Source organism: Lissotriton helveticus, chromosome 9 (assembly GCF_964261635.1).
Source record: "Lissotriton helveticus chromosome 9, aLisHel1.1, whole genome shotgun sequence".
Taxonomy (NCBI): Eukaryota; Metazoa; Chordata; class Amphibia; order Caudata; family Salamandridae; genus Lissotriton; species Lissotriton helveticus.
In genome coordinates, this window is record NC_136070.1 from 818,010,046 (window position 1) to 818,027,383 (window position 17,338).

General features: G+C 42.3%; 1 protein-coding gene across 1 annotated transcript in view; it reads right to left on the reverse strand.

Annotated features, from left to right (window-relative positions):
- Positions 1-4,003: 4,003 nt before the first annotated feature.
- The window catches only part of LOC144781902 (homeobox protein SIX5-like), a 130,186-nt gene continuing 116,851 nt past the window's right edge, over positions 4,004-17,338 (reverse strand). Inside the window, exon 3 of the mRNA XM_078660973.1 lies at positions 4,004-16,325. Coding sequence (XP_078517099.1) covers positions 15,550-16,325 — 776 coding nt within the window. The 3' untranslated portion in view covers positions 4,004-15,549. The remainder of the gene's footprint in view (positions 16,326-17,338) is intronic.

Here is a 17,338-nt window from a genome sequence, read left to right on the forward strand (position 1 = left end):
CACAGCCCAAGCTCAAACAGATTTTTGTGTTGTGAAGCCTGAAACTATGGATCACTTCAAACAGACAGAGTATTGGGGAGGAAGAAAAGTCTCCCTCCCACCAGACATTAGGTGAGAGTCAGCCGCCTCAGGGAACTGACCCTACCCCTTCTGAAGGAACTGCCCCAGAGGTAGTCAGGCCTAGCCTGGCAGAGCCCCTGATGTCAGTGGACCCTTCCAAGGTGGGACCCAGTCTGGAGCAGGTAACCTGGCCCTCTCTACCCTGCCCCAGTCAGCTCAGGGCTGTAGAGATCAGGGAGGCCAGTGGACCCCAAAGGGCCCCCTGTCCAAAGGAACCTCCCCATCAGCAGATTAGGGGCACCAAAGCTAGCAGCCCTAGCAAGGTGAAAATTCCAAAAACTCCAGAGGGATCTCCCTTACTCTTAGTTAGAAACCTCCCCCAGATAGACTCTGTTGGGCACAGCCAAACCTAGGACCTGGTGGCCTCAAACCTGACCTGTCCCTCCAGTAAGCCAACAAAAGAGACCCAGCCTCCAGCTGTAGGTAGCCAGAGGCTGACCCTGAGAGCACAGTGCAACTCAGTCATGGAAAGAAAGGCACACACGGTGGAAAGTGATTGGAGGAAGCTGAGCCCTACATTAGAGGAGCCTCACTTCAGTACTCCATCCCAACACCAGACTTTTACTTTGCCAGAACACACCACAGGTAGAGATTCCCTATGGTGGGGACCCTCTGATACCCCTAGGGTGAGGGATTGCTTAGTGGACCATGAGACAGGGGGTAACCATGCTAGTGCAGGTACTTCCTTATATGGCCACTTAGGCAATATAGGCATACCTGGTCAAGGATAGCCTTATCTCCCTTCGTTTGGGTGGTGGGGGGGGGGGTTATGTAGGAAGGTGGATATCGGACTATATGGTTACCCCAACTTTTTGCCTAGTGTTTAGCTGGTTTTCGACTTAGTTGGCCTAGGATCCTGCTATTCAGGGCCCCAGGCTATCTGCTCTCTCTGTAAAAAGGACTCCATGTACTTTAGGTAACTACCTAATTGGGATTGGGTCACCTTTGTGAGCCCCTGTATAGTGTACCATAGGTACCCAGGGCATAGGTACATCCAAGGCCTACCAGGGGCTGCAGCATGAATTATGCCACCCCTGGATGGCCAGCCAAACTGACACCACAGGCTGATCACTCAGCTTGGGCAAGGTTGCGTAATCACCCCTTGCTTAGATATACTATTCCTATATCTACCCTTATATATAGACACATATATACCTATAAGTCTATATATAGCAACCTGGTTGCTCCGGGCTTTCTCCAGCTTCTCTGCAAAGGAGAAGCTCCCCAGACCTTGCTGGTCTGAACTGAAGCCAATCTTTCCATCCTGCGTGGATTGCATTTGCCAAGATGTGTTGGGTCCAATCCGGATACCGACACCACCAACAGCTAGAGCCGTCGCGGGACAGCTCGACTCCAGCTCCTGGTCATCGTCGACGCCTCCTGGTCCTCGTGGCTGCAGAGACCAGCTTCACCTCTTCAGCTGATTGCATCTCAACATCGCCTGGTTCCTTCCTGGTCACTGGCTAGTGAACCAGACTCTGTCCCCTCTGCTTTCAGGTTCTTCTCGACTCCGATTCACCCTTGGATCCACGCGGACACTTTTCTCCTGGTCGCCTGCAGCACTTTCTTGCAGCTCTCCATAGGAAACAGCGACGAAACCCGACACGAAAGAACACCTAAGCACCCGGCTTCCCTGGGTGAGGTAACTCGAGTACTCTGGTGCTCCCGTGGGTATTAACTTTCCAAGTGTCCTAGTTTAACAGGGTTTTCCCGTAGTCCATCCGGAAGTGTCCGAAATCTACTACTTTGTAACTTTTACGTTCCCATTGAAACTCTATGGTAACTCGCGTGTGTTTAGACACTGCACACGCTTCCCGTGGGCCTCCTACTTCCAATCCCTTGGTTGTTCAGTGTAGCTCCAGCGATTTCCTAGGCCCTAGGCCTACTCACCTTTCCTGAAGTGGTTCTTCTACCACTTATTTAGTACATGGATCGTGAGGCCCCTAGGGCAGAATTGTATTTGTGCAACTTATTGTATGCTTATTGAGTAACTTGTGCTGTATCTCGAACTCTGATCTCATAAAGAGACCAGAGGGGTTGTGTTAGTAATAAATACATATATATTTTATATATACCTTGTGTGGTGTCCTTTCATTTGATATTCAAGGGATTATTATTGGTAAAACAGCTGGCTTCACATGCTCTCTGACGTTTTAGCCTAAGACTGCTTTGTCTATGCTACCACTGGGATAGCTGGTCTATAAGGTTGACTTTACAACCATCACCATAAGGATTGTTTGGACTGGTGCAAGGTGCCCACTAGAATAGTGGACATCATATACCAGGCCAACTTCTCCCAAGGCGGCTGATCATCAAGCAAACAAAAATGCCAAAACGGTTGTCATGTAATGTTTAAATGTGTCCACTTACAAAGCCTTGTTGGGGTAAAGATTAAACAAGTAACACATAAGAAAGTTTTGTCTGTAGAGGATCCCTTCTCCAGGCCAAAAAACTTTTCCCAGTTTCCAGAATAGACTCAATCGAAAGACATCTGGCTGCAAGGATAACACCCAATTCTTCAGAATGGAAATCAACACTGCTCAGATGCTGCTAGGTAATAAACATTTGTGGGGATCTAGGTTTTGGAAGTTCGAGTGGAAGGCTCTACCCTGTTGCTGAGATAGGAAGTCCTCCTGGAGGGGTACACAAATCAATGGAGACTGTCTTGACTTTCTTCTGAACATCGAGACAAGAGATCTACTGGAGACGTGTGTACCACAGCAGGCAGAATGCCAGGGAGCCTCTTCGCAAGAACTCCCGTAAGCAGTAATTATGACACTGTCACTCTTGGAGGTGGCAAAAAGATCCACCCCGTGCACATACTCCACTGGAAGTCCCTGTGAAGGCATAAGGCAGGATTTCAGTTTGCTTATGGGAAACCCAGAAACGTCAAGAGGGTCTGCCACTATGTCGAGCCTTTACCATTGCAGTCTTCTTCTGAATGAGATGTAATTTAAAGGTCTGGTGAGGAAACCAAAAAATCATGGGCCCTGTGGTATCTCAGGACAATCACTAGCATAATTGTTGGGTTAGTCTGCGGCACCTGTAGGCAATACCAGTGGAAAAATAAAAAAACAGAGGCAGAATCTTGGCAACAGCCTCCAAAGAAAATATCCATAATGAGTTCTTCACAAATGTATTGAATGTATAAGATGCTCTATTCAAAATTGAAATGGGGCACCTGGGGGTTACAAGACTCACAACTGTTGTTAAGGAAACGTTTGTGAGAATGAGAAAGTAGGCTAATTTTTTATGGCTGTGCGAACTACATTAATACCTCGAGCTGATCTATGTCAAGAATTACATGAACTCCAGAAGGGAATTCTCAAAGGGTAGAACAGAAAATGAGTCGGCAACTCATCCTCTTACCTGCTGATGCTTATTGATACCAGTAGCAGTGTGATCAGATGTAACCCTGGATTCTTGGTATGCGACACCAATGGCACTGGCAACTACATTTACACGGTTTGATAAATCTCTTACGAGTTTCTGATAAGAATGAGATGAGAGACCTGTTCTTATTACACGTCTTGAAATGTAGCTCCTGGCTATCCATAACCGCTTCACCAAGGAAAAGGATACCCGAGTGGTACCTTCAACACAGTTACAGTTGTTTTGAATGAGGCAACAGAAGTAAAAAGAGTGTAGTTCAAGCTGGCTATTTTTCTTAAAGTCATCTTCTACTCTTCGGAAATACTTCAGCAGCTACTATGGCGATTTTCCCACTCTGAGCTAATAAGATCGCCTCCCAGCATCAAATGGTATTTTGGTGCAAGTCAGTAACAATGTGTGTGATGCTCTGCACAAGAGACACAGAACTTGATTGCAAATACATCCTTATAATATGTTTTTGGGTTTCAAGATAGCATACAACACAGGAAACTGATAGATAACATATCTTTATATATCAATATATAAATTCCATATGGAATGATACTGTACCAAACAAACAGAAAAGACATACAAAGACAGCTGGTATAAAAATATATACACACACACACACAGTAATGAGTGTAAAAACTGAATAAAAATGATTGTTCTGCAGAAGATGTAACAAAAAAAAAGAAAACAAGAAGCAAACGCACTTGGTACCTTTCACTTTGGAAGACGATTTCTAGCAAACAGGTCAGTTTTACAAATACATAGGAAAAACATGTCAAACTGCATCCTTGCACAAGGTATTTGAGGAGCATTGGGTTCTTGAACAGATGAATAGCAGAGGCGGTGGATACATAAATCTGCTGTCTGGGCAGAGTTTGATACAGAGAAACTATTTTCCAGATGTGAACGATAAGCATTACAAAGACATGGAACATAAGGAAATCCTGTGTACTACCTGTTAGAACAACCCTTACTGCTGGAGGAAGGTAGGGAAGGATTAATTATGTGAACTACAGCTAGTTCTTCTCAATCTTATTCAGAAGTCTGTCCCCTATATTGATAGTCTATTAATGCTCTGGGAGACTACATCTGTAGTCTTGGGTTGTATATTTATACAATTCATGTGTTCTCACCCACAAGATTCATACAAATGGATTCTAACTGTCACATGCAATGGAAACAATTCACAAGTATTTGCTTTTACAAATACACGTTTCCCAATGTTACTCCCATGGAAAACAGCTTAGAATTTTACTTCTAAGAACCAGCTTTTGCCAAAATTAGCCAGTCGTGCCTTTAGTAAAGGTCCTTTAAAAAAAAAAAATCAGATGAAGTTTTAGACCTTCTTAAAAACATAAGCAAAATGAGACTATATCTAGGGGTCAGGAGTATTGAATGAAAATCTAGTGATCACAATGAATAATAAATATTTTTCTTTTTAACTTCACTTTTTTTCTCAGATTTCTCCAGTATTGTGCGAGTGCTGCGGGTAGGATATAACATTTTGGTCCACACCGTGGTGTTGCATCTAAGGCAGGAACATCCACTGCGGATTATGGATGAACTGCTCTCAAAGTCAACTTAGTCTCAAAGTATTAACACCAGTTGAAGTCTTAAACTCTTCATCTGCTTTCAGCCAATGTAAAAAGCAAGGCATTATCTGAAACTGCGAGTCAATATACACTGAATAAACAAATGTGTGAAATGTTTCTATAAGGCACTTTTATAACAGATTTAATTTCAAGCTGCTCTCCTTCGGTAAAAGAAATGTAACAGACAAGCCCTATGGGTTGCCATTGTCTCGCTTTATATCTATCCATGTTATTACCTTAGGCTGCTTGCTTGATCTAGAGAGAAGACAGACCTATCCAGAAATGCTATCATTTTGGATTTACTACAAAGATTGTGAACTCATTTCAATAAACATTGACCATAATTCACCAGCGGTTGTGTAGCCAATGGTGGAAAGCATTACTCCTTTGATTACCCTCTGGTGTATTCAGCCCTCCCCCCAATATGCCCATAAACCAGCCCCGTTGCCTATTGCAATGAATTTTCTACAATTCATTTCCACGTGTTTTCTAGTGGACACAGCGATGATTTCCTACACTATGCCTCTCCATATTTAAAGTGCTTCAGAATATTGTGTCAGGGAGAACAGCAGGCACTTGCACTGAATCTTTGGTAACGGATGTTTGTGCTTGTGATCGAACTTTGGCATAGCAGCAACACTTCAAAAGTCTTCCCAAGGCGTTGCTTCACGTCACAGAATGTCATTAGATTCTAAGATGGATGACTTCATACGAAAGTAGACTCTTCTGCACTACTGATAATTAAAGAGTAACGCAGGTTCTAAGCCACGTAAAGGGGCAGCTGCCAAACCTTTGCTTTACAAGGCACTTTTCTGAAAAGAAAAACGGAGGCCAACCATTCAATTAAAATACAGCAATTCTCATAGCTTTCTAATGCTAGATTGGGCAAGCAATGGTGAGATGAAGCTGTATTTCTTTGAAGACTGTATGAGTTAATTCAACAATTAATAGATGTGTATAGTGCACCTTTAATCGAGTTCACTTTCATACCAAAATAAAGTGGGGCTAAGGGCACGCTCAAAGGATGTATTGGCATGCCTTGGGCTCCGAAATTTTAAAGTGTTGAGGCAGTCTGAAAACCATTCACTGGATGGCACAGTGCTCCCAATATCTGAAAAATGAAGGAAACTAAACTTAATTGTGCAGGTTGTAAACAAGCAATGTTAAATACATAGAATAAGCAAAATGCACTCATGAACTTCTGAAACTGCAAAAGCAAGTTTAAAGGGAAGGGATAACATTACATAGATATCAGGGAAAGGATCAGAAAGCAAAGTGTGAATGATGATACAGAATTAAAGAAAGGTTCCAAATAATGATGGGCACTGCAAGAATGGAAAGTGTGTTTAGAAGGCCAGGCAAAAAAATTTGTCAAGAGGAAGCGTCGGTTAGAATTAAGAGCATTTGAAGAAATGGACTAGGAAATCAACATTACGGGCGGGTGGTAAGATAAAATGGATAGCTTACGAGGTATGGGACTAAAAGGCCAACTTTCTGAGCTTGCAAGAAAATGGGCTGGAAGGTCAGCTTTATGAGCGTGGAAGCAGAACTGAAAGGTTTGCTTTTATGATAGGGTGACCAGGTATTCTGGAGTTGAGAGGAGAGGCCCTTTTTCCACCATATGTACTGACAAATTTCATAAGTTTAACACCTGTTCTGGTTTTCAGAAAGGTTCAACTGCACACAGAAGGAGAAAGGCTTTCTTGTGTTCCAGTATAGGATTAGTGTGCAGTCTCTAGCAGATAGCAGTTTAGCTAACATAAATGATACTATGTTTAAAACTTATTCAGTTCCGCGAGTTCCTAATTTTCTGCATTTGCTACATTTTGTGTACTGCCAATGAAATCACTGTATACTCCTAGGTATATGCATAAATGTAGTCCTACTTCCATGTTTGTGTAATGTCCCAATTTTTGGTTTCAAGTTCTGGTCACCCTGCATTATGACCCTGCAAGAAGGGCTGCAAGGATAAGGACTGGAAGATCTGATTTAGGAGCATGAAATGAGAATGACTGGAGTGTCAGTGTCAAGGAGAGGAACTTGATGGTTAATGACTTAAGTGTAGTCTGCATAAGGAGTGAGACAGGACAGGAACTGGAAAACCAGAAAGGACACTAGAATTTAATAGTAAGGACATTGGAGACCGGGATAGGACGAAGGCCTAAAGGATGTATGACTACAACGATTGGAGTTGATCTCAAAGCATGTAAAATCAAATGATATGAGAACTATGGACTACGAGAAGGTTTTGAGCACTAAGGGCTCAATAAGGAGTGCCACAGAGGGGTAAGTGCTACTATACTCAAAGGTTCGGAATTTAGGAGGAGTGATAAACAGCACCTATGAGTTATGGCCTAAAAAAAAAAAAAAAAAAAAAAAGGAGGCATAGCATGCAAATTTCGGGTGCACCAAATTCTGCCAGTCCAGGCATTTACCGGGTCATTTCACCTGCAAAGCTTCAGCAGGGTTTAGTGGGAGAAAAAGCAGAGTGCGGTCTTCATTGCACCCAGTAAATACCAAGTGCAATAAACATCCCCACACTTGTATCTGCGATCCTGCAAATACACCTTGTGATTTAAAGAGGACTGCGTGTTACTGGAAGACCAGCAGCAGCAAAAGCAGTTGACGGATTGGCAAGTCACATCAAGATCGCCTGTGCAAGGAGTAGTGCCAGGAGAGTGCATGAAGAAAGACTGAAAGGTCAACGCAAGAAGCGTGAAGATCAGCATTAGAAGCGTGCAAGAAGATGAACTGAAATGCGAACTAAAGAACAGTGCTCAACAGAAGGACAGAAGCCCCATGACAGTGCTTGAAAGATCAGCACTGAGTGTGCAAGGAGACAAAATGGACAATGCCACACTAAAAAAAATCTGGGGGGTCACCAGTAAAGGTATAGTAATAGTATGATTCCAAGGACCGCACTAGGAGTACGCGGAGAGGGACTGGGGGTCAGCACCAAGAGTGTGCAGGAAAAGAAATGTAAGGTCACAAGTAAAGCAGTGTGATGGGGAGGACTGGAAGTTCAGCAATAACGGTGTGGAGAGAGAGTTTTGATAGCAAGGACGTTGTGAGGACAGGAACTGAAAGCATTGGGGTGTGAGTGCAAATATCAGAAGAGTGGGAGGAAATTGGAAGGTTAACATTAAGTACAAGTATAGATACTGGAGGAAGTCACTAAACAGGTTGGTTGGAGAAAGGCTGAAGACAGCAGTGTGAGCATGTGCAGCATGGGAATGCAATTTGGCTAGGAAGTTGTGTAAAGACATGGATTGCACAAGAGCATGCATGAAGAGAGTTTGGAGGAAAATACTATAGGAGTGCAAGAAATGTAACTGGAAACCAACACTAGGAGGGCGCAATGAATATTAGTATAAGTATAGATACTGGAGGAAGTCACTAAACAGGTTGGTTGGTGAAAGGCTGGACAGCAGTGTGAGCATGTGCAGCATGGGATTGCAAGTTGGCTAGGAAGTTGTGTCAAGACATGGATTGCACAAGAGCATGCATGAAGAGAGTTCAGAGGAAAATACTATAGGAGTGCAAGAAATGTAACTGGAAACCAACACTAGGAGGGCGCAATGAATATTAGTGGAAGATAAGGAATATTCAATGAAACCGACTGTAAGGTCAGTATAAAAACCAACAATTAGAGAAACAAGAGTGCAGTCAGCGTCAAAAGCGTTCGAACAAAAAGGCAGCAAAGGTGGTGGTCGTGAGTAAAGAGAATTCCAAACCAAAAGGAATCATGTGTGAGCATTTCCTACTTACTCACTTTATGATGGTGGCAATTGTAAGCTGGAAAAGCCATTCATCACTGCTGAGGTGGGCCAGTGATCAGGAAGCAAGAGAACTGGGATCTCCATGAATAATAAAAAGATATCTACAAGTTAAACTGCCTTCTTTAAAACAAGCTGTGTAGAAAACAGAAGGGTTGATCACAATGTACTGTTGCAGTGCTTCCAGAGTCACCGAAAGTGAGGTGGGCTTCTTTTTTTTCGAGGAAAAGAGGTAGAAAAATATTGTCATACCGGGTTTCGGTGTGGCCATTGCTGACAGCGCTTTTGGGAAGGAGACAGTTCTTGTGTGCCAAGGATCATTATAAACCTACTGTTCTGTTTATGAAATGGAAACATTATTGGCCTTTTGCAAACTATTGATACAATGAGATAGGCTTTTTGAAGGGCTTGATGCTGAAAGCAAAGATGGTGTCAAGATTCACCTGAAAATGTTCTATTCGTATGAAGGCAATTAATTAATAGGCAAATCCAGCCTTTAGTGTTGTCTTCTTGTAGGTTAAAATTAGATGACCGTAGCTTTAGACAAGTTACCATTCAGTGTTGGGATGCAGAACTATCTTCATCCAAGTTCAGTCCCATTTCTGCAACAAAGTGTCTCCCTTTATGGACGTGGCCATTTTACACCAGTCTAGACCATTCAGCAGCATTGTCACCTTGGGCAAAGCTACCAACAAGAGAGGGTGGACATGCAGTATTGTGGTCACAGCTTTCTCCAAGTGTCCACATGTTAAAATGCGTATACTGCAGCAATAAAAAGTTACATTTCCTCCAAGAAATCTTGGCTCCTTTTGATTGAAGAGGTCGAAGAGGGAACAGAATAAAGTTCAGCACGGGCAAAATGTTCACTACAGGCTTCTGTAAGGATTGCTAAATAAAACCCTTTCTTCAATAACACAGCTTCCTTTTCTTGACAGCAATAAAATGTCTTCTCTGATGCCAGGGAGACGGCAAACTCTGAACATTTTTATTTTTTTGTATAGGTTTTGACTTTATTTTCCAAAATTGCATGTTGAAACCATAAAGCCCAACAATCTTTGACCTACCATTAGACAATTTCTCTCGCCTGTTTTTTTTAATGTATTTGGTGTTGGCTACTTTTTAAATACTTTCCATGTTTCTTCAACAGTCCTCTTTTTAACCGGTTGAGATGTTTTTCTTACATAAGCAGAGTATTATTTACGATGACTGAACTGGTTTGTTTTATGTTTGAATGTTCTGCCATTCATTTATTTCACTGCTAAAGGCACGTTCGATGGGCTATGGGTGACAACAGACGTTTTGAGCACTTACACGCCAAGCCTGATTTTAGGAAAAGTGTTTAAGAAGCAATAACAGTGAGGACTCTCAATGCACCCTCCATCTGCGGGGCATCTCTGATGGCACAATGGTGGCAGAGATTCCCTCATTCAACCCAGCAGTAGAACATTTTGCGTCTTCAGTTTCAAAACCTATGTAGCTCTTCTATGAAGCAGAAAGACACTTCAGACTGAAACTTCCTCCTCTACCAGAAGTAACTTAAAAAGGTAATGGAATTTCACCATCAGAATAGTGGAGGTTGCACCTCCACTACATTAACCAACACGGATTCAGCAATCACAACTCTAAATAGGCTTATGCACTGCTACACAGATCCTGGTTCAAAAGCAACCCTAAACCAAAGTAGAGATAGGACCTGATATAGAACAATCATTTACGAGGAAAGGAGAGGCCCTCATTCAGTACGCGGGCTCCTCAGTCCAAACAATTTTATTTGTTGTGTGGAAATATGCTTAACATTAACTGCTTTCCTGGAGGTAAAGATATACATTATTAGAACATTGGAATGTTGGGAGCTCCACTGCAGACAATGGAGTGCTCCCTGCTTCTACGGGCCGGTAAAGGCCCGCAGAGCAACATTCCAATGTTCTACAAAGGCTTCTCGGAAGTTCGAGGGGATTTATATCCCCTCGAGCTTCGAGAACCCTTTGTTTAATTTGTTAGAACATTCTGCCCTCTAGTGGCAGAATGTTCTAATAGCCTTATAGCCCTTCGTAGCAGGGCTAAACGGCTATTAAAGTCCCGCTGTTTTGTTAAAGTCCCTCGCCTTCGGCTCAGGCCTTTAACGATTCAGCGGGCCTTTAATAGCCGGTATAGCCCGCTACGGCGGACTATAAGGCTATATTCAACATCAGATTCGAATATTAATCTCAGATACCCACCAACAATGTCTTTCTTTAAGGGATTGACTGTTGCAGCCCACTAGTGATGCATTAATGCAGTGCTCCTAATCGGTCTTTTTTATTAGATGTGCGCAGCCATTCCGGATTAATATAAGTATGGGATCCAGCCTATTTTTTTTTTTACCACAAGACACTGTCCAGAAGAGTTTATCACTACATGACAGCGTTGAGCCAGAAAACAAACAATGATCTAAGGGTAATCACAAGATTATGGACAGTAGAACAAATCATTAGTTCTTATAGGGAAAGAAGTCTTTGCTTCTAGAGTGGTTAACAAGGTAAGCAAAGGGGTAACTGAACAGCCTCTATAAAATAGATGGAATGACTTCTGTTTTTGTGCAAAAGCACAGCATGTGGTGCCCAAGAAGCAGTTCCTGAACAAACTTAATGTTGGAAGCATATTTCAATGCAAAACTAACAATTAATATATTTGACGGGGTCTGTTTTGGTTGGAGTTGCAGACTTCATGGTCCGGCAACAGGGAGGAGGCAGCCATCCCTAAAGGTCACCGCTAAACTAAATAATTGACCTCTAGAGTTCCTCCCTTCCAGCGCGCGCAGGCTAGAGCAAGGCACAATTGTGACAATCTCCTGTAAAACTTAATTGCTTGTATATACATCTCATATGGATATCCTGAAACTCCTGGAGTGCAAGGATTGCGGATCAACTCTGAACATCCCTGTTCTATATGCTAATTAGTATGCACATTTTAAGGAAGACTGGTGACTGTCGCATACATTTTAAAATCAAAGACTTTTAAATTTCTGACTTTCAAAATGGAGTTGAGCGTATTTGTAACCTCTTGTGTTGGCATCCACATGTGGCTCCTTCTTATATCGGACATTGTCCTGTCTTCATCATTCTTCAGAGCGTTTGTGTTTGTTTGACTTGTATATCGCATGGCACAATTTGCTCTTCGTCTCATTTAGATTTTCCTTCTTTGGTATTTTTTAGAGTTCCGAGAACTGGGATTTGCTCTCCTGCTGTTTAGAAATTGATATTACACAAAAGGGGGTTTTTACCCATGCAGTCACGGGGACCTGGGCGTTTAGAAATTGATGGCTGCCGGTTCCACCGCAATCATACACACTCTCTTAATTTTGTGGGTGTTCTATTTTCATTCATTACAGTAGCACAGGGCCACCTTTAAGGCACTGCTAACAGTGCGGCAACACTATGTGCTGACCTGGGGAGGGGGTGCTGACCTCAGGGGGTGCTTTGTTTAGCAATAGCTAACGATTAATAAAAATAACCTGCTGCCCAGTTCCTTCTGCGTCCAGCTTTCAGGCAGCAATAAAAATGGCACGGTAACTCTTGTGAACAATGTTTCTGCTGGAGAGAGGGATCAGAGTTTTGCCTAGTGCCAGTTTTGACTCACCATGAAGTAGCCCAGAGGGTTAATATGCCTGCTGCAAAAAACACGTACATGCAGATCACAGATCTGTATTTTATGTGGATAACTGAGTGGATTAATGCTTTGGTAACATAGATCCTTTTGTTACCGCAGTTCATAAGATACTACCCTATTATAGAACAGTGACTGTTACACACTGTCATAAAAAAGCTGCATGCAAACTGCATAAAATAGGTAAGGACATTATATGATTTTTACCCCAGTCTTGCATTATCTATTCCTAATGTTGCTAAAAAGGTTTTGTCTGGATAGATATACATTCTTATTAGTAAAGCCAGCCTTTACCAGTGCTTTAAAACAAATGAAATGTATGTGAGAGGGGGCTAAAGAGAGATGAAGGGAATTTTTGCCGAGAGGTAGTGAGAAAATCCGAGGAGGTGGTCATGGATGGTGGGTGAGGCATCAAAAATGATTGTCGCACTGACTGCCAGGCCTTTCGGTAGCACTCCCGGTCTCTTTATATAAGGAAATGTGATGTCTGAAGTTCACAAATATAGGATCCTGCCGTTTTAAATATTTGCACGTGCCAAATGAGTCAATTTTAAGATCTCCTGTAGCTACTATTCCTATTAGGATGGACAACGAACGCACTTCATGGATAACAAATGCGGGTCAATCTTTTTAATACTGATGAGATGAAGAATATCAGTTATTTTTTGTAATGCAGGAAAAGGGTAGGAAGCTAAGCTCTCACCCCATGCATGCTGCTGCTAGGTGATATGTGCCTTGCATGCTTTATTTAAGTGTCAGAGGGGGAATAAATCTATAGTGTCCATATGGTTATTCTTTTCTTGAGGTGTTAATTCTGCAACTGTGATACGGTGTGCATTGCAGGTTGTATCTTTTTGGAAACAGTTTTCCATTAACTGGCAGCTGTTCAGTTAGTTGTGCAGTTTGGTTTCTAAGACAATCATAAAGAGGCTATTTCAGTCAGGAAAATTCCACTACAGTAACATTATTTCTTAAGAAAAGTCATACCCCTCTTACTCACAATCTCCTGCTATACAGCCAAAATAATGTTTTCATAATGGTGTATTCATTTATACCTGCTTCTTAAAATTAAGTGACAAAGTTTCTGCGCAATAGGTTAGATTGTAGGTTTATGATATGAAAGAGCGTGGAATGTTAAAAGCAAATGTTTCTTTTAGTGCATTTCAGGACTAATTTTTTTCTTTCCACATAACTAAATCAACCTATCTTTTAGGAAAGTGTAGCAGGATCTCCCAGGCGGCAGAGAAGATATTGTGAAGGATATTAATTGAAATATACTCATTCTGGTGAAAAACGTGTGAGAAAACCCATGGAACTTTCCGACGCAGCCAACTGGATTGTAGGGGTAAGAATACACAGCATAAAAACATCTGCTGCTAAAATATTCCACAATAATCAGTCCTGCAAATGTTTGTGTATCTATAAGAGAATGTGAAAACATCCACCACTCAGCACAAAATGTAAATCATTCAACGTTGATGCAAATTTCTAAAGCAGAACATAGTGGCCCTCTATGAATGACCAAGGCCCTGGAGTGCAAAGGCAATAGTTTGCATTGTTACACATGCATTGGAGTCATTTCTGGATGCTAGGCATACCCTGAACCTCCATCTGTGGGATTCTGTTTTGCTGTAATCATCAGCTATCACATTGTGGTGAAAAATCAGAGTATACAAATGGTTTGAGATAACTCCAAAGATCCTGATCAAATCAATCTCTTGGACCACGTTTCCTACCACATGCTCCAGAGAAAATGTATATTGTCATTTAATCTCCTACAAGTGATGCACAGAAATTCATCAAAATTCAGGACAAAATAGGTCCAGTCTCAAGAGGTTCTACAGTTATACTCAATAATGCTGTATACAAGCCTCAATGTACCCAACAGGGACATTCGTTGTAAAAAATCAAGCTTAGTTTGCTTCACCACCTTGAAAACGTACATTTTGAAATAGCATTCATCACCGATGCTCGGGAACCAGCCTCACGCTGATCAGTGCTCATTACATTCAATAATTCTTGCATATGAAATCTTTGGATAGGAGTTCCTGTGGCCCTCCATCTGCTTGTCTGTGCACCAGTAGGGTTGGAGGACTAGAAAAGTCTCCTCTGATCTTATTCTATGGCTTGCCTATAAAAAGCTGTTGGTATAACAGGATCACAGAGGAAGGGCTTCTGATTGGACAACCTACTTGTTGGGTGAACAGCAAATCTTGGAAATTTGTTATTAAGCTATGATAAATTCATGGTTCGCACAGCATGAGGTGGGTAAGGCACAGTTTCTGTGTAATGGGTCTTAGTGTTGGAATAAAATGAGGCAACAAGAAAAGAAGGCACTGCATACAGGTGTTCAGATTCGAAGTCGTACGGTAGCCACGTACCGTTTTCCTGATATAAATCCAATTTAGACCATGTCTGCCTTTCTTGACATAAAAGTGGAGCTTCACGCATCATAACAGTGTCAGGCAGGGCTGCCTTTAATACTCGGCACTGCCTTCCAGCTCCCTAGGAAGACATTCAGGATGCTATGGCCCCAAAGGTATTGAGACACATACCATGGACGTTTAAAATCTCTCAAAATCAAGGGGTGCTGAGTTGCTGGAACCAGACTGTGACTACTGTCCTTAAAGAAAAGGAGAGGGCACATTCCTTAGAGTCAAGCTAAATCATTACAATCTGCAACAGATGTCGCTAGCAGATGGAGAATAGTTCTTGACTGACATCAAAGATCTTTGTTGACTTTCACTTTGCAATATTTTTGCAAGCACAACAATGCTGACTTTGAAAATGTATAGAAGAAATAGAAAAGTGTGTGTGCAAAGATTCCCTTTGTTTAAATCCTACAGATATCTCATGGAGCATCCTCGTCGTAGTAGGGCACTCTAGCACACATCAACAGCCCAGGGACTTTGTAGTGTTATGAGAACCGTTCAATGAGATTTTTAGAGTCTGCTGCACCATGCATTAGAGGCACCCTAGAATGCAACAGTCAGATGAGAGATGCACAAACTAATCAACTGTACCTCGAGTAAAGGTTACATATCTAAGGGTTCCTCAACAGGCACAGATTGGAGTTGTGTCAGGACTTTCCCTTCCCGGGTCATCTCATCAGAGTCCTCCCCAGACAGGTGCTGATGGCTTTCTTCACAGCCGGGAAGTATTATACTCTCCCCCTCAGCAAGGCGTAGAAGGTTACTGTTCTCCATTCCATCCAGCATCTGAACAGCTCCCTTTTCCATCTCAAACAGGCTGCTGGAGTCCACCCCTTGCACTTCGATTCCTGTTGCACTTTGTCCACAGAGGGATCCTGACCACACCAACTGCTGTGGTGACAAGGAAGGGAGAACCATGCCCTCCAGGGGACCATTGGAGAGGAAACTACTTTGTGTCAGGGTCCCCATGCTAGTGCTTATATTATTGTGAATGGGGGCAGCAGTGCTACCAGACTGGTCAGCTTCAAATGCTACAGCTGGTTGGTTCAATACATCGCTTAAAGGTCCATCAGAGTTCATGGGAGTGGGGGCAACTACCACTCCGCTGGATGGTGAAGGCATAGAAGAAACACCTGAGCCGACAATGGAGCAAGGCAATAAAGGAGCACCTGCCGTGCTCCCAGCATTCACCGTGGTCACTGGCACCATAATTTGTCCATTAGATTCCAGGGCTTCTTGCTTGATTGGAAGAGCCATGCCACCAGAGACCGGCGAAGGCATCAGCATGCTGGTGGGGAAGGTGGCTGTGAAAAGGAGCTTGCCCTGTTGCAGTGCGAGAATAGTGTTTCCAGTCACCGGACTTGACAGAAGGTAATTTCCTGCAATAGAAAGAAAACAACCATTGGTTTCTAGGCAATATAATAAGTGTACAAGTGTCTCCATCTCATTCTGTACAGTGCATGGACGAGGATATCACACAAACATGTTGTTATGGTTGAGTTGCCACCCAAATCCCAACCCCATCAACAAAAGAAATTCACATCTTTATGTCTATTACAAGTTGGTCGGCTTAACCAAACTTAAGTCTGAAATTGTTCATTCATCTCATCAATACCTTAACATTAATGATATGTGAACTACCATAAAGAGATTCCACAATGCTCACTAAACGTCAAAGAACGTAACCATCCAGTTTAAAAAAGAAAATGTTTGACTGATTGGAAGGACCACAAATCAACTTTAACAACTCAAGAATACCATCTCCCAGCAGAAGGTATTAAAAGAATTAACACAGATTAGATAACAAAAGAGACGGGGTCCGCAGCCCAAATAAAGAAGGGGGCATAGCTAAAGGAGATTTACAAATACCGCCATAAAAACAAAAAAATCTCATTGGTAAGACAATATGAACCTTTTGACACACTCACCTAGGACGACACACATACCAATTTACACTAATATATCAGCCACGCATCGGATCACCCGTCCCTTTGGAACTCCACAATGACACTACGATTTTGCTTTAATTGGACCAGACTTCAGACAAGCGCAACTCACACAGATTCCAACCATCCACCAAAAAAGAGCATAAAACGATAAATCATTTTGAGAAAAATGTTGCACTGCCAGACCCAAAACGAATCCCAAAGGGATATCAGTCTCACCTCCAGTGCACATAAATCCTACTGTCGAACACATTACATTTTAATTGTAAAATGTACTGAAAACTGTGTTACAGATACAGAGTCTATTATGGTTTCCAATCACAGGATCATTCATGTAACACTTGATGGCAACATTCAAGCGTCCACACACAATGGTGACTTTGCATATACGCATACTTGCTTAATGCAATATCACTGTGAAAATAAAGAAAAGAATTATGAACTTT